General features: G+C 36.0%; 1 protein-coding gene across 1 annotated transcript in view; it reads right to left on the reverse strand.

The window, feature by feature from the left end:
- Positions 1-520: 520 nt before the first annotated feature.
- SGCZ (sarcoglycan, zeta) overlaps positions 521-27,941 on the reverse strand; it is a gene marked incomplete at its 5' end in the record, with an annotated part of 30,115 nt that continues 2,694 nt past the window's right edge. The window contains 2 exons of the mRNA XM_010288476.1: positions 521-1,468; positions 12,783-12,906. Of these exons, the coding sequence (XP_010286778.1) occupies positions 1,262-1,468; positions 12,783-12,906 (331 nt within the window). The remainder of the gene's footprint in view (positions 1,469-12,782; positions 12,907-27,941) is intronic.

Consider the following 27,941-nt stretch of genomic DNA (forward strand, 5'->3'; position numbering starts at 1 on the left):
ACGAACATTGATACAAGAAAGAAACCCCACATCAAACTCGTCAAAAAACGAAGTCAGTAGTGATATCTGAGTGCAAATGGGGCTGCACAATTTAAACACAGACCTGATAAAGTCAATGTAGTACCAATGTACTTTTTAATATCGAATGCCATTTAATATGTGTTTTTATATATCTTACTATTACTTTGAAAATCTTAAGAGCAGATGGTAAACAAAAGAGAATAATAAACGCAAATGTCATGCCAGTAGTTAGTGCATTGCTTCTCAGCATTACACATTGCATTATTACTAACGTTTGCACTGTGTCCAAATGGCAGCAGCTAGCCACAGCTAGAAAATGGACAAGATGTGCCTTTGAAGATTTTTGCTTGGTTTTGCATTTGCCAATTATAAATGCCTTGTAAAGAGCAATACGCTGATCAACAAACATACCATCAGTATTTCCCTCTTTACCCTGTTCTTCTTTTCCAGAAACTGTATGTTCTACTTAAAGCAATCACTTCACATGCAGTAGCCACGAATGTACTACATAAGGCCATTCAGATCTGACAAACAAGAGCAGATATCTTTTTAACTCTGCAAGGTAATATTGCTGAGCACATCCAAAATTTACCTAGTGTACAAAACCCTACACTTAGTAGACAAAGAGTAACAACACGCTTTTAAAGAAACCAAACTCAGGGAGGGATTCTGTCTCTTTTTGTGTTAAAAACCATTTACTGAATTTAATTGTTTAGTAAAGCAAGCATCACACAATGCTTCAAAATTTTAAAATTCAGGGATAAAAGTTTACATCCAAAAAGATGAATGGAAAATTGTGCTTTCAGACAGTAAAGTTATTTATCATACAGGGGGAACCAATTAATCTCACCATCAGATTCTGGGCAAATTTGTTTATGTACTGTATATATATATGTGCAGTTCATATCCAGGTCCTGCAAAAATCTAAAACTATGTGCTTCACTTCATGTAGCAAAGGCACCTGTGTTATTCTCCCTTTTGGATAAGGTGATATTATGTTCCAGGTTTCCTGATGAAGAATACATTGATTTCTGAATATCTCACTCCCATCTCTACGTCGAGTGGCAACACAAACCACAAGAGAAGGCAGCGCCGGATTGTATTCCTGCTTACACTGGAAGAAGTTGCTCTGCAGGCCGTTTGAAGCTTCGAACTTGTCACAAGGGAAACCGAGCAGAACTGTGAAGCAGAGGGATAGTAACAAAAGGCTTTTCTGGTGTGAGGATAAATTGGAGTCATTCTAGCTCCACAAGCAGATGTTGCTATTGGATTGACATGTGGAGCCTGCTCCTGCTGGGGACAGGTAAAGTTTACCATTGGGACAGACGCAGAGCTCATAGATAGTCTGGCGAGGCGTTGAAGAGCTGGATGAGGAGGAGGAGGAGGAGGAGGAAGAGGAACCCACTGGTAGATTTCCCAGACGGATTGTATCTGCATTTAAAAATATCTACAAGAGGGGAAGAAGAAAAAAAAGAAGTAAATATCTTTCAGCATTGTGACATATATTAAAGATGTTTTTTGAGGCAGAGTTATGAGTTTTGAGAAATATAAAAAAATTAGAAACATTTTATTAGAAGTATTAGAAAGATTATTAGAAATATTAGAAATATAGATTAGCAATAATAATTCTTTTTAGAAATAAAACAGTTGTCAACATTTCTTGTTTTTCAACTCTGTGTAGATGTATACCCATTACCACTCATACTACTGTATATGCAAATACTTCACTCAATATATTTATTCAGATACAAGTACTGTCATACAAAAACAATATTCTTGAATAGGTTGAATTTTCACTTGTATATTTTATGATTAAAATTTATTCATTCATGGCAGTACGATACCCATACTCTGGAATAATTTGTATTTTAATGAGTGTGAAGTGATATTAAAGCACATTCCCCAGTGTGTTCCTGTAAGCAACTGGAAATATGTGCTGAACTGTACTAAATTGTAGGGGCTTAACAATAGCTACATCCAGAGAATAATTAAATAAGGATACAGAGTTATATGCACAAAATAAAGAGCTTATTTGACCTAAATTAAAAGGACAAAAGATTTCAGGTTAAAATCTTATTAAGAAGGTCATCAAGCTATTCCCATTTTTTCTGAACATTGAATATGATTAAAAATATTGTGTTTTTTTAAATCTCCTTCCATTGGAAATAACGTAAGTCAGTATGAGACTGGAAATACCAGTAATGTTCATGAATCTGTGTCGAATTCTGCAATATTTACACTTACGTTACATTTTCAGAATGTTGAGTAAACAATGTAATGAAATAAGGTAACTAAAGCAGGAAAAATCCATGTCTTCCACTGGCACAAAGGGTCGAGTTTCCAGCTGCTTGGAGTTTATTTTTTATTTATGGAAGGAGTAAATGAGAGCCAAAGTAAGATCCGTCATTACCTCAGGGGCAGACTATGAGCTTCAAGAAAACAGGTAACAAATCAAATAGGCTTTAAGCCCTGTAGATAACACTATGAAGCTCAGGAAGAGGCCAGTTCCTTAAATACTTGCTGTGTTTTTTATAAGGTATTGAAAATCAACAAAGCCAACTTGACACCATTATATCACAATGTTGGCAGTACACATAAAGGATCTGGGGAGGTATGGCATGTATTGCTTTTTCTACAGGAGACAAGTATTATTTTGTGATAAAATCAGCAGTATGTGGCAGAAAAGCAGAGCAAAAGCACTAGTGAGCCCCTGCTGGAGAGAAGTGAAGGAAAGCAGGCTGGGAAAAAAATTGAGATGACCGGATAAAATCCCATACAAAGACTGCTGCACAATCATGTTAGCATTCACAGCAGAAACATTGTAAATGACTGGGATCATCAAAGGAAATATAGACTGAAAGTAGCCCCAAACAATATAACCCCCCCATCATCGTGAGTTCTCCAGCTCCCAGAGTAAGATACTGTCACTGGGAATTTACCCTCAAAGGGACAGAAAGGGAGAATCGCAGAGGCACAGGTGAAAACTGCATGTTACAACCCCTGTTTTAATCCACGTCCTGACTTATAGAGGAATTGATTACAAAACCAAAATGCAGCCAATTATTATCTTTGTTCTGTAATTTATATGACAAATGAATGATATATTTACATACGCATACATGCATTTCTGGTTTAAATGTCCAATATCATAGACCTGAAATAACTAGGAGTCAAAACCCTCACAGAAATAATTGAGATGGAATGTGGATGATGTTGAGAAAAATTTAATAATGTTCTGCTAGAATTACAACTGGAAAAAAAGACTACATATATAAAAACATTCAGCTCACCTAGGAGTAAATGTGAAAGTAACAATAGCAAGCATAATAAGAAAACAAAATAATGGGGGGAAAAAGAATTTGATAGAAAACTATAGGCTAGGCATCGGTAAAATGTAGGAAGGAAAAAAAGGACATAATCATCAGTCAGTGGAGTGACAGGTTATAAAAAGTACTCTTTCACTTCTCATATGAAGAATACAAGAAATGCTAAGAAGTCCACTATTAATGTAGCAATGGTGGAGTTATCAATAGTATTGCTTAAAAATCCAGTAGCATTCAATAGTGTAAGTTCTATGTAAGTATATCTTTTATATTGAATAGCACTCAACATAGTTCTGTACTTGGAGAAAGATCAAGTATTGATGTCAGAACATGACTGTGATAAAATACTTTCCATTTCAACAGTAACTTAACAGGATATTAAAGAGGAGCCAGTAATGCCATATACTTTCAATCAGCAGCTCTTGGTAACTTTTAGCAAATAGATCTCAAAAAAATCTGAGCAGCCTTTTGGACTTTTAATACAGATTTTCAGTAAGCCCCGATATTCTTGGAATATCAAAGAAGATAAGAAAAAGACTATTTCTATGTTTTTGTTTTTAAAAATGGAAGCAGGAGAGTTAGAACATTACTTATGTGATAATAAAAGGCACTTCAGAGTAGAAGATTTACATATAAGAAAATCCAATAACAATACAAGTTGAGCTATTTGTGCTTTTGACAGATCATGTCACAGGCCATTTTAACAGTGTAGCTGCAGTGGTGATGGGGAAGGATCATGACAAATCTGTAAATCAAAATTAAATGGGTTCTAAAAGACAAGTCTTGATTCAAACGAGAATTAACTCAGAAAAAAAGAGAGGGCATCTGTGTCAGAGATAAGGCTAGTTTAAAATCTCTTGAACTTTATTATCTTTTTTTCTAGGAGCTCAATATTTTTATGTATTTGTTTACATCAGGACAGCTACAGTTCTGCAGTCCCTCATTGCAGATGTTCTGTAGTGTACTGCTCTAAGACTTTAATCCAGTGGACCTTACTCCAATGTGCATTACGATACAATGTAGCTCAGCTATTTTGCTCATTGTATTAAATGATCTTTTTAAGCATAGAGGTGCATGCTTTTCCGTTGGTGCTTACAAATTTCACACTGTGATGTAGATCAAATCGGGATTTTCTGGTGTCATAATCTTGAGCGGTAGCTGTCAGGTCCTGTCCCAGCATGCATCCCAGGACATCTGGTGAGCAATGTGGATACCGGGCTATGGTATCTGAAAAAAACCTGAAGTGACTTCTTGGGAGGGTGTATCTGCTGCGATGAGTCTAACAAGCTCAATGTCTTTGCAGAAAGCTGTGAAGGCTGTGCAGTTTAAACAGAATCCTATAGTTAATCCCTGAGATGAAGAGGATAAATAAAGATGGCTCAAAGCCAGCATTAAAATATACTCTGTACATATGCTGTCAAAGTTATAAATAAAAGACTGAATTTACAAATGCAACATCGTTATCTACTAGTTAAGCAGGGGTCCAAGTATATCATCTTAGCAGCCCAATACAGAATCACAGAATCACAGAACGGTAGCGGTTGGAAGGGACCTCTGAAGATCATCTGGTCCAACCCCCTGCCAAGGCAGGATCACCCGGGGCAGGTTGCACAGGAATGCGTCCAGTCATACGTAAGGAATTTCAGAGGAACACAGTCCGTGTTTGAGGATATACCGTCTCTCTTCCTATCATCTGCTAAAAACTGAAATTCATGGCTAAAAAGTCCTCCAACTTTAAGTAAAACTTAATCTACTTACCATTTTATGTTATAAGGTGTTTAAAGAGAAGGGAAGAAGTGGCAAGACAAAAAACTGAAGAGTAGTTAACAGTTGGACTTGATGATCTTAAAGGTCTTTTCCTACCTAAATGTTTCTATGTTCCCAGGGGACACTGTTGCTAAGATGACAGTAGTTAATGGAAGTTCTGTATACATGGTCTTTCTCTACTCTTTCGTGCTGTGAAAGGTATGAGACAAGCCACTTAGTACCTCATAAGCATCAAGGCCATGCAAGCCAGTCATGCTCTTTCTGAGAGTCTCACAGCTCAGCAGATAAACAGGCAAGGATAAAAACAAAATTGTATTCATTCTTGAAACATTGTAGGAGACTGACTGAGAGATGACAAAGTGGAAAAGGCAGCATCTACTCAGAGAAATTACGTTTAACATAGAGCAGAGCACTGAGAAGCATCATTCCCTCTAAATATTTAAGGTTTAGAAATTCCAGATCACTGCTGTCTTGTACATCTTAGTGCTGAGAAAAATATATTAGCCCTATAATATTTAAAATTTCTGATTAATGAAAGTAGCAAACTGAATCAACCTATAGGGCATGTGATAGGAGTGGAAAAATTGTACTCTTTTTACATACATTTTTTGCTAACAGAGATCTGCAAGCCATCTGCTCATCAGACTCAGCTGTTAATCTGAACAGTGAAGGAAAAGGAGAGGGAGGCAAGCCACAAAATATAGATTATCTACAAAACAAAGAACTAAACTGAAGGAGAGAACTTTCAGTGATACAGGCATGAGGTAAAAAATCAAATATTCCTACAAGCCGTGTCATACAAGGATATGAACCTGCCATGTATAAAAGTTCTCCACTGGGTTCTTGACTAAGTCCTCTCAAAAGAGAAGATGATAGGCTAAATTGATAAGCCAAATGAAAGAGTTAGGATTTATAAACATTGAAGAATTTTCTGTATTCATGTACAGTTTGGTTAGTCAGGTGGTTCTACAGAGTTGCAAAGGCATATTTCAGTGCTAATATAGATCAGAAATGGCAGGAAACTGGAGGAAATCATAGAATCGTAGAATGGTTTGGGTTGGAAAGGAGCTTAAAGATCATCTAGTTCCAACCCCCTGCCATGGGCGGGGACCCCTTCCACTAGACCAGGTTGCTCAAAGCCCCATCCAAGCTGGCCTTGAACGCTTCCAGGGAAGGGGCATCCACAACTGCTCTGGGCAACCTGTTCCAGTGCCTCACCACCCTCACAATGGAGAAAATGTGGAAGAAAAACAAAACCAAATGAAAGCTAAAAGGTCAGTGTTCATCAATGAGTATGAGAAGACAGTGTAATGACATCTCACTAAATAAACTTTTTGGATTTCCTTTGGCTTTGCAGAATTAATCTGAATTATAAAAGTGCAAGATTTTGTCTAGTCTTTTTGCTCTGTATAAGCTATCAGAAACATATATATAAAGAAGATTATATAGATTGGGTCACTAGACAACTATATAATTTTCATATGTCTGTATGTTTTAACATTCAGGGTGAAGATGAACTATAGGATAAATTACAATACTTTAGTTCATGTGGGTCATTTGTTCTAACACTTATCTGTGTTTTGGACCTTTCCTTTAAAACCATTCATCTAAACTACCTGTCATTAAATCTGAAATGTAGTTCTGAGGAAAAAAAATGGAAAATTAAAATATTAACTGGATAACATATATACTATAAAATCTAAACATATGATGCCACAATATCTCAAACCATATCTGTCATAATGATTAATAGTATTGAGGAACAGTTAAACAGTGAAATGAATGTGATAACTGGGATGAAACTGAATATATTAAACATTCAGAGAAGACCAAAAGATCTAGTACAACCTGTGTATTGAAAATGTATTCTCTGCAGGAGTAGGATCAGTTGACCACAAGACAAATGAGACCTTTAGGGCAAAGTGTGATCTGGTGCGGTGAATGTTGTCTTTCTAAAGATTGTACCTGATACACCTGGGCAGAGCCACTCTGGCAAGTTCCTTCTTTTTATCACATTTCTCCCATTCCCACCTTCATGTTATGCCTGGAACTACCAACAACTGAAAGTGATTTGAAATCTAACATATGTATATGTTAAATATATCATTGTACATTAGTGAAGTGTACAGTTCCTGCTTGAACGGAAGAATTCATGTTTTGACTCTTCAATATTGATGTGGTGTTTATGAGAGTCATGTTTCATGTTTTTGTAAATTCATGTTAAAAAACACAAGCATATATTGTGACTTCTGAGTTATAATCCCAGTGCAATTTATATGGGTGGCTACTGAAGCAGAAAACGTCTGGTGTATATATTCTTTCTATTAAAGACATAATTTTCAGGGATGATTAAATGGGGTTGCTGTGAATGTTGACCAGAAGAAATTAATAAGCTCCAGTGCTTATGGAATACACAAGAATTCCCAGAATCAAATTCTACATTATAGTAGAAGTCTTTGTAAATTAATTCAATCAGGGTGACTTTTATGTACTCAACCCAGAAAGGGAAATGTATTTGGAATATTGGTCCTTAGTTTACCGAGTACAAAAACTCATTAATCAATTACGCTTCAAAACAAAACTAGATTAAGATGAGGTAGTAATGGAAAAATATTTTACTTATATAATAAATTATTCATTGTTACTTCTTTTTCTCTTTCTAATAAAGTGGCTTATGGTGTTGGTCTTCAAAATTTGCCCTTGAACAAACAGTTCAAAGATGAGTGATGTCAGTTAAAACGGTTTGCTTTTGTACTTTGGGAACACTGTGTTTTTGTTGTAGACTTCTACATAAAAGTGTTTTTTACTATAAACTAACTTACATATGAATAACTTTTAAGTTGAAAATGAAAGATTTGTTTAAAAATAACATGGCATTTTAATAATTTTAAATATCTGTCAAAACATCCTAACACAATTCTTGAAACAAATAATTAAAAGAATAGAGAAAAAAACCCCTTCATTTCCACTAATCTCTTTCCTCCCAGACAACAGAGACAAATCAACTGCTTAATGACCATGAAAAAATGGATGTGAAAACAAAATGCAGCACACATTTGTTACACAATTTTTGGTGAATAAACAGTGGGTCTTTGAGCTCTAGAGCCTGCCATTGCTTATTTTTTGTTGAACCTACTTCATCCGTCTCAAATATTTTAATTTTGTTTTTAAAAAACATTTAATCTCAGACAAACATAACTCAGCTGAATTGAACTAATCTGGGAATTGTTGTTGCCTTTGATCAGCCATTCCTCAGTAGTCACAGCAAGCAGCTTGCAGAACAAGGTAATTCCATTTCAGTGTATTTAGATAATTAAAAAAATCCCTTTTTTTTTTCTGTTTCAGAACATAAAAACCATCCACAAAAAAAACACCAAAACCAAACCTTTAAAATGGTACTGTTGGTTGGGCTTACACATGAAGATTACTCCAGTTTTATTAAGTATTAATCTCTGTGTTAAATACACCTCCTGGATTTAAAGAGAAAAACGAATAGGATAATAGATCAAGTGTTAGTACTATATGCATCTGTCGGTCTCTACAAGATAATCTTGGGTGTATGCTTCATAAACTGTGTTGTGCTAAAATGGTAAATATAAAGTTGGCCTCCTGTCTGCTACGCTGAATTTGAGTAAATTTTGTCTGTTAAAAAGTATTGCTCATTTTTAATGTGACAGTTATAAGCTTCACCAGGGGACCAGCCTCATTATGCCAGAAACAACCAAATACAGTCTACAAACGATGCTATGAAGTAGTGTAATTCGACAAGGAAATACAAGGGCATAAAGAAGTAAATAGGAAAAAGGTCACAGACAGGGTGACTAATATGAATATGTTTGTGAAAATTAGAAGCCTCTGTGAGTCTTTCTCTTTTTATTTTTATTTACTCGGTCTTTGACAGTCAATGGGATGCAATGGAAGTGCAGAGCCTAGCTGACATAGAAGCTGCTTGCAGAAATATGCAGCAGCTGCACACACCTCATCAGAGCTGAGGCTAGTTAGCAGGCTTCTTCAAAGGGTGATGTGTTGTCAAAACCATTAAAATTAGTTGTTAGACCAATGAGTGAACAACATCAAATAAACTTTTCAGCTCATTATCATTATATGATAATGTGTTTCAGGTTCAATTCTAACATATTTTTATGCCTGGCAAAATCTAGTATCTAGAGAATTCCAAACTGATCTGTACTTTTGCATTGTGTTTATATGTGAAAGAAGCTGTAGCCAACTAGCAATCATTGTGGTGAATTTCCAGGCAAGAAATGTCCTTTTTCTTCTTATGTAAACCCATAGGTTCAGCTAGAGCCTGGAGCTTCACATTTCATTTCCTTGTAAATGACTGCTGCTTTAAACCATTGGCTATGGTTTCTCTATACAATAATACATAGTTCACAATTAAATGCCAAGCTATAATTGAATCAAAGGATTCTGCTGATGCCTCGACTCATAAGGATGCAGCTCAAGAGCTTTATAAAGGGCAGTAGAATCTGAGTCTAAGTTACAGCCCCCAGTATTCAGTTCGGGATCGTGCATTATGATGCGTAATAGGGCTAAAAGGATTATTATAATACTGCAGTAAATAAAAAGAAAATGTATCAAACAGCAGAAATCAAATGCTTGCAGAGGTTTTCAGTTTATGATGTGGAAGGCTAGAGATTATACTGCCTGAGAAATGAGGCTAGAGGAAAAGTATTTCATAAACATATTTATGTTCTTAAAAAAATATTCCAAAGTTATTCTTAAATAAAGGAAAATACACGTTTCACAGATTAACCCACAGTAAATTCATAATGTTCTGTTACATGACTAGAACTGGTTGATTCCAGATGCCACGTAGCTATTTTCTGACATAATAGGGCAATAATTACATTATAGAAGGAAAATATTAATTCACATATCTTTTATGATTTTTTGAATAAACTTACAAACATTAAAAAGTTAAATTTAGTTAACCAGTGTGGGAATAATACAAAATACTTGTGTTTTCTCTTATACAAAAAATGTTTTATCACAAAAATGCCTCACAGATCCAGTTCACAAAAACAACATTCTTTCATATGTGAAAGAAATCTGACTAGTAAAGCATACATTTTTAGGCTAAAAAGAAGATTATTTTTGACATAAATACTTTGTTTTAGTTTAGAATGTGTTTTCTTAAAAATGAGTAGTGATATATCCTTTACACTTTTTTTCCATACTCTCTGCTAATCTGTGGTGCATATGTTGGGCTGTAAGCAAGGACTTTAATCAATATTTTGTTATGTAGACATTTTATCCATCCGATGTTTACCCTGGTTCCTCACATCAGGCTGTAATTAGTCCAGCAATTCCCTAATGTGGCCACGGTGACTTTGCACAACTGGTGATGCTATGGAAGCTCATCGTATGCCTTCTAAAGTGTTTCTGCATTTTCCTCTAGCCCTCCCCAGTGTAACAGATAAAATAGTGGACTATAAAGTCCTTTGGTCATTGGTCAGACCTCAGGATGGAATTTCTCTGTGGATTTAGGGTATAGTTCTTTACAGATCTTACTGGAATTGCAAGTATTCAAGAGATAATTAGACCTTTTGAACTTTCTCCGATGTATGTTTACAGAACAGCTCCTTGGGAAAAAAAAAGAGTGGGGAAAGGTTGGTAGCTTGTTTAGTGATAACTATCAATCTAACATCTACATGGGAAATTACAGATGTGCAAAGTTTTAGCACGCAGAGGATAATGGTTTTTAGCACGAAATTCAGCAAAGTCTGCTTTATACTGGCATTTTTCTCCTGCAAAGCATTTAATACTGAATTGAATTACAATTCTAAATAACACATAATATAGTCATTATAAATTTTCTTGGATTCTCATTCTCAAAGTCCAACAGAGATGATAGAACAATATTTCCAAAACTACCTTTTTAATAAGTATAGTAAATACTTAAGAATAATTAAAAGTCATGCAATAAACTCACAGTATTGATACAGACAAAAATACCTGATGAATCCACAGATTAAATATTCGTACAAAACACTACCGAGGTGCAGGATGCTAAATCAAGGCATTACAGATACGACCATTGCTTCAAGGGTCATGGGGGATTAAGGAAAGTTAACAATTTTTCTGGTTTGTTTGTTTGTTTTTTTCATTTTCATTTGAGTATTATTGTTTCCCTCTGGCAATATCATGAAGGGAAAGAACAAAGAAACACATTCTAGGTGAAAAATTTATGTTAATAAATGTAGGAAACATACTAGATTGGGCCAGTTAAGGATTTATGGAGGGGAAGCAGAAAAAGTTACAGGTAGTTGTAGCCCCTTCAATAAAAATAACTAGAGAAAAGACAAGGGTGAGGGAGGATGATATTTACTATTAAAAGAGGATTAGGTAGTCCTTACTGCTATCTTGGCAACTTTAGGAAACACTAACAAAGACTGCACATTTAGAAAGGTGATAAATAAAGATGAGAGATTGTGGGAAGAGATGGCTTTTGGAGAAACTCAGAATAAAATGGAGTATGTGGTATATAAATATCTGAGGCTCTGAATTAGGAAAATGTTGTGCTTTAATTATACAGGAGAGAGACTTGCACCAATAGAAAAATGTTATCAAAGTAGGTCTTTGATGCAGTATATTGGCCAAAAATGTTCCTGTCTGCATTGTAATGCAAAGAATGTACATTGCATAGGATTATGTGTCACAGATAGGAATGCTGGTTTTGTTTGTTGTTGCGTATTTGGATAGTTTGTAAAGTATCTCGGAACATTTTGTAACAAATACAAAATAGAAAAAGAAAAGGCAAAAAATTTCTAAAGAGCTCCATTCCTAATTAGATATTTACATTAAACAATCAGTTTTCCAAAAATGTTGTAACCTGGCAAGTCATACTGAGAACAATTTGAAAATCTACACATTTCTCCAAAGTGCCTAATAAAAATCCGAGAACCTTTGATACCCTTGCACAAATTTTTTTTAATGTTATGTAATTTTAAGAATTGAAGATAAAAGAACTCTCATGCCAGTAATCTTTCATGCGTTTCTGCAATACATGGATTGCCAACTAAACCAGTGACCCAATTTAAAATTGTTTTCATGAGTTTGCACAGGTTTACACATGAAGAATCTACACCAAAATCTTTTTCTGTTGAGCTGATCACTGAAACAAAACACTGATGAAACAGTACAGTGAACATACCCTTGAAGTACTCTGTCTCTCTTACAGAGATAGTAACCTAACATAGTAATGGTTTAAGGAAATTGTAAAGCAAATTTTTTAAACCTCTTTATAATGGTTTAATGAAGTATTAATCCAAATTAATCCAAATTTCTCTGTCTTAGTTTGTCAGATTCATCCAAGTAATTTTTTTACCATCATCACTTAGCTGTCTCTCTGTACCACAGATATGCTGAAGGATGGGGTAGCTTTTTCCTTGACTCTTAGATTAAAAACAATTCTTATCTATATTCATTTAACTAACATTTTTTTCAATGTGAATGAAACATAGTGATTCAAATATTTGCAAAAAGCAAATAAGTTTTAATAATTGAGCAAGTTAAACCAAAATGACTTTAACGTAGACAAATGCAGAACACTCCTTGTGATGTTTAACTTGCTGATGAATAAACTATCTTCACATTGTTTGTGTTACGTTGGGCAGAGCTGTAGAAGATTTTTCTACTGGCTGAACTTACCTCCCCTTCTGTGGACTGTAAGTGCAGTTCTTTCCTACAGGTAGCCTTTAAGTCTCCTGCAGCTGCATTGACTTGCACTCCCCTGGGTGCTTCCATCACCAAGGATCTAGTAGGAGATTCAAGTCTGAAAGACAAAAACTACCCCTGAGAAAAAATGCACTGAATCAAACCACCAGAAACCACCCAGACCCAAAACTCACAATGCATGTAGATATAAACTCATTTTGAAAAGTAAAGACGTAAAAATGAGTTATACTTGTGATTCTCTCACTACTCTTTATGGGCCAGAGAAAGAAAAAAAATCAAATATGTGTTTAGATCTACTCATATTTAAGACAGCATTTAAGCATGTGCTGATATAAGCTTGTTTGCTTAGTGATGCTTTCTGGCATTAGTACCTAATCTAGTTCACTGTATTTCTAGTTGACTGTATTAATACTGAAATATAGGTCCTTAAGAATTTACAAGTCTCTGTGAGTGCTTCTGTAATGACAGATTAATAATTAAAGTTTACTTAGTAGACAAATGTTCAACTAAATAAAAAGAAAACAAAACACTTAAAAAGTTTTAAATAATGATGTAAAACTGATTATAATAACTTTGCTTTCACAGGTTCATTCATATTTCAGGTAGGTGTAGCAGCGTTACGTATGAGAAGAGAAGAAAAGGAAATCTGTTATATCTATATTATTGTGGGGTTTTTGTATGCTTTTTCTGTTCTGCAAAATACGCATTATGCTCTTTAACTCTGTTATAATAGGGTAAGACACATATCATTGGGTCTTGGTGGTGTTCCTCAAAGCAAATATTGTTCTACTGTCATTCTGTTTCTCTCTACCCTATACTCAATATCCTCCACCAACCTTAATGCAGAACTATGATACTCTCTTAGCTATGTTATTGCACAGTATTATACAGGTTTCTCTTGAAAGGGAAGTACTAATGCAAGGATTTTGTAGAAGTCATGCTCACACACTGAATAGGAAAGATGATGGGATGAAAACTGTACTGAACTAGGAAACAAAAAATTTGGATTCCAGTTGTGTTCAGCTGTAGACTTACTGCATAGCTCTGATAAGAGGGAGACAAATCTTTTAATCTTTTTATATCCCGATAATATAATGACAGAACACAGTTCTACTTTACCTGAACAAAGGCTTTTTCTAAGATGAAATATATCTCAATTTTAGAAATGTCTAGAATGAGTAGCTTGAAGAACATACTGTATTTCCCTCTTCAACAATTTGTATTTTGAGTGTTAGGTCACATCCATCCAAAAATATAATAAGGTACTAGATGTATGTCCTGGTTTCAGTTGGGATAGAGTTAATTTTCTTCATAGAAGCTAGTATGAAACTATGTTTTGGATTTGGGGTGAGAAAATGTTGATAATGTACTGATGTTTTGGGTTGTTGCTAAGCAGTCAAGGGCTGTCTGGCTTTTCATGCAGGTCTGACAGTGAGAAGGCTGGGGGTGCACGGGAAGCTGGGAGAGAAGAAGGGGAGGAAGAGGAGACATTCAGAGTGATGGCGTCTGTCTTCCCAAGAAACCATTACGCGTGATGGAGCCCTGCTTCCCTGGAGATGGCTGAACCCCTGCCTGCCCATGGGGAGCGGTGAATGAATTCCTTCTTTTGCTCTGCTTGAGTGTGCAGCTTTTGCTTCACCTATTAAACTGTCTTTATCTCAAACCATGATTTATCTTACTTTTATTTTTCCGATTCACTCCCCCGTCCCACTGTAGGGGAGTGAGTGAGTCGCTCAGTGGTGCTTAGCTGGTGGCTGGGGTTAAACCACAACAGTATATAAAGGAAAGACTAGTTTGACAAAAAATTTACTGCAGAAAAGCCAAATGGAAGATCCGTCAAGCAATGGAACAAGAGAATTTCAGTGTATTTCAACTATTGAATTTTTTAAGTGTACAGAATAGTGATGGATTATAATTTTGAAACCAAAATGTCACATTTGCATGCAAAGTAAGTCACCGAAATGGTGTCTCTGAAATATTTCTGTTTGTCACATGCCACTGACGCTCTACAGGGAAAGGGAAAAAAAAAAGAAAAGAAAGCAATTATTTGGCAACACAAATTTAAACTATTAAAAGCAGGTGTCCAGATAGAGAAAAACACTACTTGTGGCTACCTATATAAAAAAAGCATACATGGGATACATATAGATAGAAGCCGTAGAAAAATCTATATTTCTGTTACTGCTTAGCCGTTTTCTTTCATTTTTTTGATGCTCTATAGGGAGAAGTTAATAGAAAATTCTGTAGTTCTTTGTACCAGGGAAGAATCTAAATATCATGAATTATTTAATCATGTACCTCAGTGTTTTGCAGGTGGTGGTTTGTGAACTTCTGATGGCTATAAGACAGGAGAAAAAGAGATTCCAAAAACTTTTAGAAACCATATAGAGTTTACAAATTAGGTTTTCAAAAGTACTCCGTTGCCTTAATGAGGTTTTACCTTGAATTTAAAAGAAAACTGAATTGTATAAATGTTAAATTAATGGATACTTCCATTCCATATTTTTCAGCAGGATAACCTACTTTCCAGGAATATTAACATTTCTCAGTGGTTTCAGTTGCCATTTCATAATCATGAAAGCAGAGTGCTCTTAACTACATTTATTGCATTGAATTGATGAGTATTAGCACATATTTCTGTTTTCATAACATCAAAACCACTTTCAGACCTGACTGAAATTTTTTAGGAGATGGGCAATAAAAATCTGTTTAGGGATATCTTTCAAGAAACTATGTTTTTGTTTGAAGAATAAACTTTTTCCAAAACACATGACTTTATAGTTCAAGATTGTTTTGTGTAGGTTCATCACTGTTTTTAATGAACTACAATAATATAAATTACTTCCATTTTACCTAAAATGAAGACATTTAGGCAATTAATTTCTGAACTTGAGAAGAAGTTGTTAATATCATCCCTCTCCACACTGTGGTGAAGAAATTTCTTTTTTAAACAATAGATTTTTTTAGCAGTTTCCTGAAATCAAATAATGATGTGGTAGAAATGTCAACGAATTGCTGATGATCAGCAGAGTAGTTTTTAAAACGTCACCCATTTGTTAGTAAAATGGAATGTTTAAATCTGTTTTACAGTTACTAATTTACTTTTCTTATTATTACTCTTTGGATAATCTACAACTGAAAAGTGACTTAGCTGCACAATCTGCAGCGTGCTACTGGAAATGCAAAAGTCTATACACATAGAGATATTATTTCCTTAATGTTTTGAAATAAATTATGTTTGATATGTAGCTGCTTTATAATATTTTTTTTCATATTTCTGAAAGCTTTAATCTCTGCTATAAACTTATTGTAACACTCCACATTATAATACTCATTCCTCCAAGGAAAAGTGCATTATTACAACAGCATATCAAGAATTTGCTTTCCTTTCAGATTTACTGATGGCCTGTCACAGTGGCATTTACATCTATAAGTGAATCCTATTCATATAATTTAATTTTTCTTTCCCAAACAACAAACAGCTATGATGGAGAAGGTAACCACTGCTATTATTAGATTGAAACTACAACACTGTAAGAAAGACAATGAAGCTTTAAAAAAGGTTTTTAAATAATATAACGTGTCAATTTGCTATATGTGGTGTAGACAGATGATCTATCCAGAGCAGAGAAAGGCTTTTTTCTTTTTAATTATCGATGGCTAATTTATGAAAAAAGATACATTTCAGAGGATCAAAGCTATATGAATTTGAGTTGAATTCATTAAAGAATTATTGCTAAGAAAGGAAACTTCAAATATCTTGGATATGTTTCTTTGAAGGTATTAAAATATTTCTCATCAGAAATGCAGAAACATTTATTTTTCATTTGACATTTTCTGTTTAGAAGCTGACCTAGATTGTATTAGAGAAAAATAATTTAAAAAATGAACCAAAAGCTTTCATTTTGGTTTTTAAGAAATATTTTAGATTAACCTCTCACATATCCCTCACACTCACATGGGATATAATTTATCTATGTTAATTTTGCTCCCTTGGCTAGCAGAAGGTATTTCTTAAAATAGAAGGAAATAGAAGATTCCTCTGTGCAGATGTGAATAATTTATTTGTTTTATGTCTATTTAAGCAGTGGATCTAACCCATGCTACTTAGTCAAACGACTGATATGAACTTCTACCAATTTGGAATTTGTTGTCAAAACAGGGGATTAAAAAATATGCTGTCAACTAGAGATTGCACTTGCAAAACAGATACTCATTTCCCCTTTACTGGCATCTTTACACCTGGGGGTCAAGAACTACTTCAATACTGCCAAGTATTTAACTTTTATATATGATGGTCTTGCCAACATATGTTGTTGTGGGTTTTTTTCAGTTAGCATAGGAATTCTATTATTAAAAAAATAAAATTTTTGCAAATATAGACCAAATGGAAAATCTATACATTGACTTGGTAACCTTTTTGTAGATTCCTATAGATTAAGATGATTGTGATATTAATCTTGCTGCCTGTAGGTAAAGCGTTGTGGCAGACTGGAGTTGCAGAAGTAGCATATACAGAGGAGAGGGGAAGACAAATGGATGTGCCAAGCCCCTCTCTCTCTCTCTTCCTACTTCTTACTTGTGAACAAGCACTCCCAATCCCAAAACCCCATAGAACGTAGGACCTTCCTCTTCCACAAGCAAAACTATTTTCTTCCAAATTACAATTAAGACTTTTTTTAAAATAATTTTGAAAATATTGTTTTCTAGAAAACTCCAACAGTTTTAAAGATATATTCTTGCCATTTTTATTATTATGAAAAGAACAGTTATCTGCCCCGATGTTCAAGCAAACTGATTTCAGGAGTCCTCCAGTGAGACCAAGAGTCCTTACAGGAGTCCACTGAACACTGATATGGCTAGATAAAATTAATGTTTCCATTCAGTCCATTTCCTGGAAGTCAGGCTGCAAACTCCAGTAGTATCCATAAAGAATAACCAGGGCCTTTTATGATCATGGTGACGAAAAACCTAGAAGCCTTTTTTTAAGATACTGTAACTATTCAAATAGAGGATTCTTGATTAGCTGCATGTGACATCACAGGGGGGTTGCTATGAAAAGAAAATTACTATTCACTCATTTCAAACTCATTACTTATACTGTTTACAAGATTATACAGACACTTTTTAATGTATGTATAAAAGTGAATAAAAATCTCTTTTTGTTACATTTACATGCATCAAAATGTGGACCTCTGAAAGATGCATATGAATCTTTGCCAGAATAGTTATTTTTCCTGAAACTTGTTGTATGTCAATATTTTTAACCAAATGCTTATATTTTCAGGATGAAATATATATTTTAATTGAAATGCAAGGGTAAATGTGCAGGCCTCATGAATCCTTAATATTGTTCACTGATCATCATCTATCTTTTATTAAGAAGAAAAATTCTCTTATGTTCTTATGAAGCTCTCTTTGATTTATATGAGAACCTAACATTTAAAGACACAATTTGTATCTCTATTTTGTGACTTCACAACATAAGTCTTAAGTAAGAGAAAGTTAGATAAATGTTCTATGGAATAGGTAATGCCCTAAAACAGTAAATATCAACATGACCTTTTTTTTCCCAATATCCAATTTTGCAACTCATGGACAATAAACTTAAATAAAGAGGAAACTTTCTTAACTTAAATCAGAACAGTAGTATGCCATTCAGTGTACTATTTCATGTTATGTCCATGCTCTGCATGTCACTGACTTTGGCATGTGTCAGCATGCCCTTATTACAACTTCTGAAATTCTCATTAACCCAGAAATCACCTACCAGGCTCAAATCTGAGTTCTAATTGCCCTGTACATGCCACTGGTTCCAGTTCACTGGGTCTGCATTATCATAGCGACACTGAATATTTTGATGTTATTTAACATAGATCATAAATCAGAAAAACAATTTCTACACATAGGGAAATAAAGGATCTCTTTTGAGAATATAAAAAATAGTAGTTATTGAGGAAGAAAAGTAAGGAATAAAATATCATTAAAGAGTTTTTCAGCAATGTTATTAACGGACTAGAAAAAGTGAAGAAACGTCAAGGAAAGGTGAGGAGTGCTGAAGGGAGCAAATGTTTAAAGCAGGTCATAAGAAGAAGGTTAAAGAAAACTTAGTGTGTGGTTGTCTCTTAGAGTGGGTGAGGGCACAGCCAGAATAGCTAAAGACAGGGAAACTATCAAAATCAGAAATAATATGAAGAACAAACCGAAAACCTAACTGGAATCCCAGGTAGTAAAAAATCATGCATTCCAGAATGTAAAGTTCACTAGACGCCAAACCTTTGAAAATCAAGAAAACTAATAGGAATGTAAGGTTTAGAATGTGAGCTTTCATTTCTTAGAGAAATACCAGAACATGCTTGAAAGTCTAAACTTTCAGGCTGTGAGACAAAAATCTGCATACGAGACAATACAAAATAGTCCCTTAAGGAAAGGAATGGGAAAAGGATTCCTCATAGCTCTGACAGCTTAGAGCTATCCCTATTCCAGCCGAAACATTCTCCTTCCCATAATCTTCCTTACTTTTGTTCTGACCTGAAATTCCTTCTACACGTGCCCTGACACTCCGCTAAACATCCTTACATGAAGTTTATTTTCTTTCCAGAAATAGTTCTGTTACCTGAGTTGCCTTTCAGAATATATTTTCTTAAAATAGAAATCTATCTTGTCAGAAAGAGATTGAAGCAACCTGCCCACAGATAATGCTTAAGTGGCTGTCAAGAGTAAGTTTTGAACATAAAGTGCCTGGAGGAGGCTGAAGAGCCAACTGGGCTCTTTGAACAACTGGAAACACATGAGAACTGGTTGACATAAAATCTTTTCAGTTTTGAAAACCATTATCTTCCTGTGATTAGGAAGTCACAGTCCAGACCACCTCTAATCTTCTAATGATATTTTTGATTTTGTTTCCCTAAAGGGCCTTAAGCTGATATCAACAGATATATTTTAGCTGTGATGAACTGTGACATGGTTTTGATCCACACATTGAGGAAACTGTATGTCATGTGGAAAATTATTCTGCTGAAATTCCTTTGACAGGTCTGCTTCAATCTTTGCAGATTAAGCATAGCACAGAGCTTGGAATATACTCTCCGACTCTCCAGTGGCTCATAGTTGGACTGTATCTAAACAGTCGAAGAAGCAACAGCCCATCCAAAAAAAAAAAAAATTCAGAATAGGTTAGGTGACTTTACTTTCAGTCACTTTTTTAGGGCAAGCAACATTTCGGAGAGACCGAGAGAGATGTTTTTTACCTTCTGCAATACAAAATAGAGTGGTAGACTATGAAGAAACCAAATAGCTTTTTTCTTTCTTTTTGGCAGTGAATGCTATCCTGAAATACAACCGAGGAGAGAATGAAAACTGCAGGATTAGACGTGTAAAATCAATTATTCTTCCCTACTGATTAGGCTACCTCTGGAGTTCTCTGTATAATTATAGATATAAGCAATAGGAGCTGTTTGGTGGACTGCAGAACTAATAGCTTTATAAACTCATGTACTCCATGTAACTATCCACCACACAACACCCCCCCCCCCCCCCCATCCTCTGAACCTCCTTTTTCTTAAACTCAGCCTGTATGAACTTCAGATCCTTTGTCTGACTCCAACATGGTGCTAGGACAAGAACCCAAACCATACCTTCTGCACCCACAACCCTGCTAGAAACTCCATGTCCTCTGTGTACTATAACCATGACCTGACCATGAAACAAGATATGTCAGAAGTTGAGGGTAGTCTGAAGCCATGTGTATACAAATGGGTAAACTGACAGCTATAAATACTAATAATGCTAGATGATTTTCTCTTAGCATCTCTAGTTAGACACTGGTTTGCAGAAAACACATAGAAACTTAAGGATCTTTTGCCTTTCTATCAAATATGGATGAAACTGCCTAGCTGCTTCACAAATTATCAGGGAAATGAGGGGAGAGAATAGATAGACAGACAGCAAAATTAAGAAGCCTTGTTTTCTTGGGAAAGTAGCTGAAGAGTGGCATAGAAAATGGAGATACTCCTGGGGAGGGGAAAAATAACAACTAGAGTGAAAAAATCTCTGGGAAGAAATTTAGCATAAGGAAAGAGTAAGGAAATTAAATGTTACTCTAACAAAAAATAATACAAATACCAGTTTTTATTATTGCAGTAGTAAGCCTATTCACTTAAAATCATAAGACAGGAAATGAAAATATTATTGATGTTACAGCAGCATTACTTGGCCTTAATGATGTATAGTACAAGTTTTATGGACTGTAAGTACTACATCAAATCACACTGCACCAGAAAAGCTGCAGGAAAAAGGAGTATACAAGTATGGTGGAACAAGACTGTATTTGGTTTAGAGTCCAAAGCATTTCAGAAATGAGTTCTGGCGTCACTAACATAAGCCCCTAGGCATTGACGACTTTTGTTGAATTTCCATTAAAAAAAAATAGTCAAACACTTCTACCTGGAATATCTGTGAAAATTAAATACTTGAACAAAGCATGTGCTTTCGTATCTGGTCCTAGGCTGGAACTACATGGAACTAGAATTTCTTGAACACGCAGCAGCAGCTTGGGTCTGGAAGTGGTGTAACAGCCCTGGGGCAACCTCAGATGCAAGAAGCCTTGCTGGAGCTGAAAGCACACAGCAGGGCACTACTGAAACCCTGAGCCTCTCCTCCTGGGACTCTAAGCACCTCTGCTGGTCACAGCTGCTGGTCGACCTAAGCGGGCTTCGTGTAAAGGAAGATCCTCAGCCGCCTACACACTAGTCTGCGGAGTGTAAAGTTGCCTCATCTTTCATTATCTCCGCACTGTGCACATGCTTTCTATTTCTATTTCTATATGGGTTTTGAGATAGGATTCATAGGCTATTATATTTACACTCATAACCCTGTCAGCCTGAGACAGCTATGCTTGGAGCCCATCTGTGTGTTCCTGAAACCATGGCATGGCATAATCATAAAGCAAACATAATCCAGTCACTGATAATAAAGAATTTTAGTTGTCCCTGGTGTTCCTTTTGAAAGGCTATTCCAGAGCCTCTTGCGTCTGAGAGGCAGAATGCTAATTTCTGTCTAATATTTCATCCAGTATTCACTATCATACTGTTTAGTTTCACAATATTCTTATTCTAGTGCTCAAGACCTTCTGCTTGCCCTTGCTTCCAAACCTGTGTACCTCCTTCTAGCACAAAGAAAGTTACTAAAACTGAAAGTTACTAAAATAGTAAAAGTTACTATTACTTGCAATCTCCCTCTAGACTGAAGGAGGGATTTGAACAATATATGCTTATTATATAACACTTAAAACTTCTTTAAATACAATCTTGTCTGCCTTGCATTTTTATTTCTCATTATATATAGCACTATATCAAATACTTTACTTAAACTCCAGATGGGAGATCTACCTATTTTCTGTTCTCTAGAAGATCGAGTATCCTACCAAGGGAAAAATATTTTTTTTTGATTGGCACAATCTACCCACCTTCTTTTTCATCCCAGTTTTTACTTATCTTCAATCCCTTAATAATGCTTTTCTTTAATGAAACTTTCAAAATAATATTGTAAAGCACTACAAACTTGTGTGTTTAGACTAAAGGGTCTAACACACTAGATGACTCCTTTAACCCTTTTTTTCCATCTATTTGACTAGAAGTTCTACCTTTACCAAACCATCAGTCCCACAGTGTCTGTTTTCCAGTTTGAAAGCTTTATTATAAAGAATTTGTCTATTTAACCTGATTTTCATATTTAGTTCAGTCAAAGATCAGGGGTAGAGATTATCCAGGACCCTAAATTAACTACACAAAACTCATGAATTTTGCTATCTATTGTGGTAGCAATACTTTTTTCCTTCATATCTCAGTTCTTGCTAGAGCCTTTTCCCTTCCCCAATGTCAAATATAATAGTCATCACTGAACACTAAAGCAAATTATTCCTTCCATTTAAGAGCCATACCTAGTTACCTTTTGGTTCCTACTGTGTCCTATCTGCACAGTAATTATAATCTTTTATTACTGGCTTTCTTCTCTATTTATTTCAATGTTTTTTTCTTTTATGTATATATAAGCATATATATATATATATAAAAAAGATGCTTGACTTTTGGCAGTTTTTCAAATTTTTACCCATCTTTACTTTTGTATAAACATGTATATTAAAAAAAAATAATCATACTTTCAACAGCTACGGATAAGTCTAAGGAAACAAATTTCTGTCAATATACATGCCCAAACACTGAAATAACTATTTAAACACCATACACAAATTCTGAAAATATAAATAATAAATATTTTTCCTTTATTAAAAAAGAATACTGAGAAGTAACTAGAACCTGACATCATTAAAACATCATAGGAAGGAAGCTGGTCTTTTTTACTCTAATGCACCTTCTCCCTTTTGATGAGGTTTGGTTTATTATTTGATTTCTAAGTAAAATAGGTGAACAGAGTCCCACTGCTTTTGTTACTGTCAGCCTGCTCAGACAATTAACAGATTAATGTCAAAATTCTTTTCTGATGCCTTCTTTGGCTCCAGGCTTTTACAGAATAGATATTTTTGCCCTATTAGTAAACCACCCCTATAATGCCACAAAAGATGGTTCTTCCAAACTATCAGTCAACTCTGAGTGAAACAGACCCCTTGTGCAAGATCTGTGTAGTTTTAATTCTTATGAGGGGTAAAGTAGGATCCTACTAGCTTGGCTGGTTCCTTGCTGCTTGATCAACTTTCATCTCATCATACCCATCATTAGCTTGCAGGATTAGGTGATAGTCAATGGTATGCAAAGCTTGACATAAAAGAGAAAAAACCCTATTAAATTTGATCTTGCAGTTATCCCCAGAGAACAACAACAAATTAATTTACCCCATTATTAAGGAGGTTATTGATGGCAAAGCTATCTGCATTTAACTACTGTCTGCCTCTTTTGTGCATGGATATTACCTATTAGTGTACCATGCTTTAATGCAGTATTAGCCTAAACCCAATATTTGGGGACCTATTATATTGGCAGTTTAGTTTTCCTAACTGTGTTCCTGTGAGAAAAAGTAGCGAGAAAAATATGAAGATTAAATTATTAAGATATAATTCATTTTCCTGATTCTAAGTCATGATTCTTTTTTGCTTCTTATCCCAGTTAATGAAAGTCAGATTTAATTAGTTTTGGGGATTTGACACAAAAGGGCTCACCGGTTTTCACAAAGGATTTTAGAAAAACATTTTCTGAAAGCAAAATCTTGCTAACTATTATTTGAAAAAGTAAGACAGGAGAAAGATACGACCAAACGAGTTGAGCACGTAAGAAGGAATTATTTTAAATCATAGAATCATAAAATCTTTGGGTTGGAAGGGACCTTTTAAAGTCATCTAGTCCAACTCCACTGCAATGAGCAGGAACATCTTCTACTAAATCAGGTTCCTCAGCCCTGTCCAACCTGACCTTGAATGTTTCCAGGGATGGGGCATCTACCACCTCTCTGCGCAACATGTGCCAGTGTTTCACCACCTTCATTGGGAAAAATGTCTTCCTTATATCTAGCCTGAATCTACCTTCTTTTAGTTGAAAACCATTACCCCTTGTCCTATTACTACAAGCCCTGCTAAAATCTCAACTGAATTTTATTTTTACACAACGCACTTTTAATAGAAAATATTACAGATGTTTTTCTGTCTGAAGACCTCAAAATATGGCTGTAGAACAGAGAGTGAGTGAGGCAAAGTTTAGATATGTGAAGCTAATATGAATCTGATGACTTCTTTTTGGTTCCCTGTCCAGAACAGATTGAGCTAAAATCCCAGGACTTTGGGGGCAAAAGCTGTGAACCTTTTGGGTATCAAAATCTTAGTACAAATTTTATAGTTCAGTTTCATTCCCAGTAATCAAAGTGGTCAGAATTCCACTTTTTAAATTCAGTAGTGAATTGTTTTACATATACAAGGTTATGAATAGTTTCCCAGCATCTTTTGGGAAAAAAAAAAAAGGGTATTATTCAAATATACTCATATCTTGATGTCTGAAGTTTATTACTTGACCACAAATACATATTCTAACATGAAAAATATGGGATAATTTATATTTTAATTAACACTCTAATACAAATTATTTTATCTTTCAGCCATCTTCACAAGTATTCTCATAGCCTAATATATTTGCATTTATGCACTGTAACTGGCTGTCAAGCTGCAATCGCCTGTGTCCACTGAAAAAATGAACTTTAATGTCAACTCAGCAAACTCTCTATTGTCCCATGTTACTGTTAATTTTAAAAATCCCAAGGTGCAGGGATGTGGGACTTAGAAAAATACTCTACATAGTTTTAGGACTGTCACTATGGTGTATGGGACACTTTGGCTAAGTTTATACTAAAACATTAAAAAATGCTAGGACCCAGGCCAGACCACTGGAACTCAATCATCTGTGCAGCTAAATAGTTGCTGGCATATCTGAGAGTCAACTGAGAATCAGTTACAACTCTCCCAAACAATTTGTAGGCACTATTTGGAGGGTAGCATGAATCAAAGACCATTCCCGCTTGGCATTGAGGATGCAACTATTCTGTTTTAGAGGATAAAATGATTTTACAATATCAATGTAAATCCAATATCAGTTGGGCTTGAGGCCAGAAAATGACTTTTGGTATTGTTTTGTTTCTGTGACAGAGGTAGCTTCTGAGGCCATAGGGAAATGTCATATTAGGATCGGTGACCTATTTGTTTGGGTGTATTTGGCAAACAGTCATCTAAATGATAAAACAATGCTTTTTAAAAACATTTTTTAAATTATCAAAAAAAGCCAATTTATTTTTTGGGGAAAATGAATGCAGGGTTTGAACTTAAAAAAAAAAAAAACACAACAAAACAACAGTGTTTTGTTTTGTTTTTTAAATCATTTGAAATAAGATTAAAAGGTACATGGTAACTTGAATTTTCAAAGGGATATATATTATCTGAGTGTCTAACTGTATTATGCTGTCAGAAAATATCACACAAACCTACAATTATTTATAGTTCTTTCAAGCTACAAGGTTAAAAAGGGTCTGCAGGTTACCTTCTAGAAAGATTCATGCCAAAAACCAAGAAATGAAATATTGAAGAGGGTTTTGAACTAAAGTTTCTGGGCAAGGGGAAGCTTAATCCATCCCACTCCTACCAGTTTGATACCATTGCCAGCAACAGATGCCCAGAGCCTGGAGAAGGATCACAGGTCAGCAGGAGAGCACCTGAAGAGAAGCACAAAGGAGTGCCAGTCACTCCAGCCAGTAAGTCAGGGGGTCCAACGTAAATGCCTCTATGCAAATGCACATAGCATGGGGAATAAACAAGAGGAATTAGAGATGTGCAGGGCTATGATCTTATTGCATCATGGAGACATGGTGGGACAGCTCCTATGACTCCTATGACTGTTGGAATGGGAGGATACAGCTCTTTAGGAAGGACAGGCAGGGGAGATGAGGAGGGGGTGTCACCCTCTATGTCAGTGGCCAGCCAGAATGCATGGAGCTCCACCTGGGGATCGATGAGGAGCCAACCAAGAACTTATGGGTCAGGATTAAAGGGAGGGCAGGGACAGGTGACGTTATAGTGCGGATCTGCTACAGGCCACCTGTCCAGGAAGACCAAGTGGATGAGGCCCTTTATAGACAGATAGGAGCAGTCTCAGGTACACAATCCCTGGTCTTCATGGGCACTTCAACAACCCCAATATTTGTTGGAAGGGCAACACAGCAGGGCATAAGCAGTCCAGGAGATTCCTGGAATGCTTTGATGATAACTTCCTTCTCCAAGTGATAGAGGAGCCAATGAGGAGAGGTGCTAGGTTGGACTTGGTTCTTACCAATGTGGAGGAGTTGGTGGGGAATGTGAAGCCCAAGGGCAGCCTTGGCTGCAGTGGCCATGCAATGGTGGAGTTCAAGATCCTTAGGGCAGTGAGGAGGCCACACAAGAAGCTCACTACCCTGGACTTCAGGAGAGCAGACTTTGACCTCTTCAGGGATCTGCTTGGTAGACTACCATGGGATAAAGCCCTGGAGGTAAGAGAGGCCCAAGAAAGCTGCTTAATGTTCAAAGATCACCTCCTCCAAGCTTGGGAGCGATGCATCCCAACAAAGAGGAAGTCAGGAAAAAATGCCAGGAGGCCTGCATGGATGAATAAGTTGCTCCTGGAGCAACTCAAACACAAAAAGGAAGCCTGCAGAGGGTGGAAGCAAGGACAAGTAACCTGAGAAGAATACAGAGAAATTATCTGAGCAGCCAGAGATCAGGTTAGCAATGCTAAAGCCCTGATAAAATTAAATCTGTCCAGGGACGTCAAGTGCAACAAGAAAAGCTTCTATAGGTACATCTGTGATAACAGGAACACTAACGAAAGTGTGGGCCTTCTCCAGTAGGAAATGGGAGACCTGGTTACCTGAGACATGGAGAAGGCTGAGGTAGTCAACAACTTTTTTTCCTCAATCTTCACCAGCGAGTGCTCAAGCCACACCACCCATGTCAGAGAAGGCAAAGGCAAGGACTGACAGAATGGAGAACCACATGTTGTAGGAGAAGACCAGGTTCAAGACTAAGGAACATCTAAGGAACCTGAAGGTGCACAAGTCCATGGGACCAGATGAGATGCATCCACGGGTCTTGAGGGAACTGGTAGATGAAGCTGCTAAGCCACTATCCATCATATTTGAGAAGTGGCAGTCTGCTGAAGTTCCCACTGACTGGAAAAGGAGAAACATGACACCCATTTTTAAACGGGTGGAACTACAGCCCAGCCAATCTCACCTCTATGCCCAGCATGATCATGCAGCAGATCTTCCTGGAAACTATGCTAAAGCAAATGGAAAATAAGGAAAATAAGGATGACAGCCAACATTGCTTCACTAAGGGCAAATTGTGCCTGAACAAATTTGGTGGCCTTCTATGATGGGGTTACAGCATTGGCAGATAAGGGAAGAGCGACTGACATCATCTACCTGGACTTGTGCAAAGCATTTAACACTGTCCTGCACAACATCCTTCTCTCTAAATTGGAGAGATGTGGATTTGATGAGTGGACTATGGGGTACATGAGGAATTGGTTGGATGGTCACATCCACAGGGAAGTCATCAACAGCTCAATATCCAGATGGATATTGGTGATGAATAGTGTCCCTCAGGGG

The sequence above is a fragment of the Phaethon lepturus genome, unplaced genomic scaffold (genome assembly GCF_000687285.1).
Source record: "Phaethon lepturus isolate BGI_N335 unplaced genomic scaffold, ASM68728v1 scaffold2536, whole genome shotgun sequence".
Lineage (NCBI taxonomy): Eukaryota > Metazoa > Chordata > Aves > Phaethontiformes > Phaethontidae > Phaethon > Phaethon lepturus.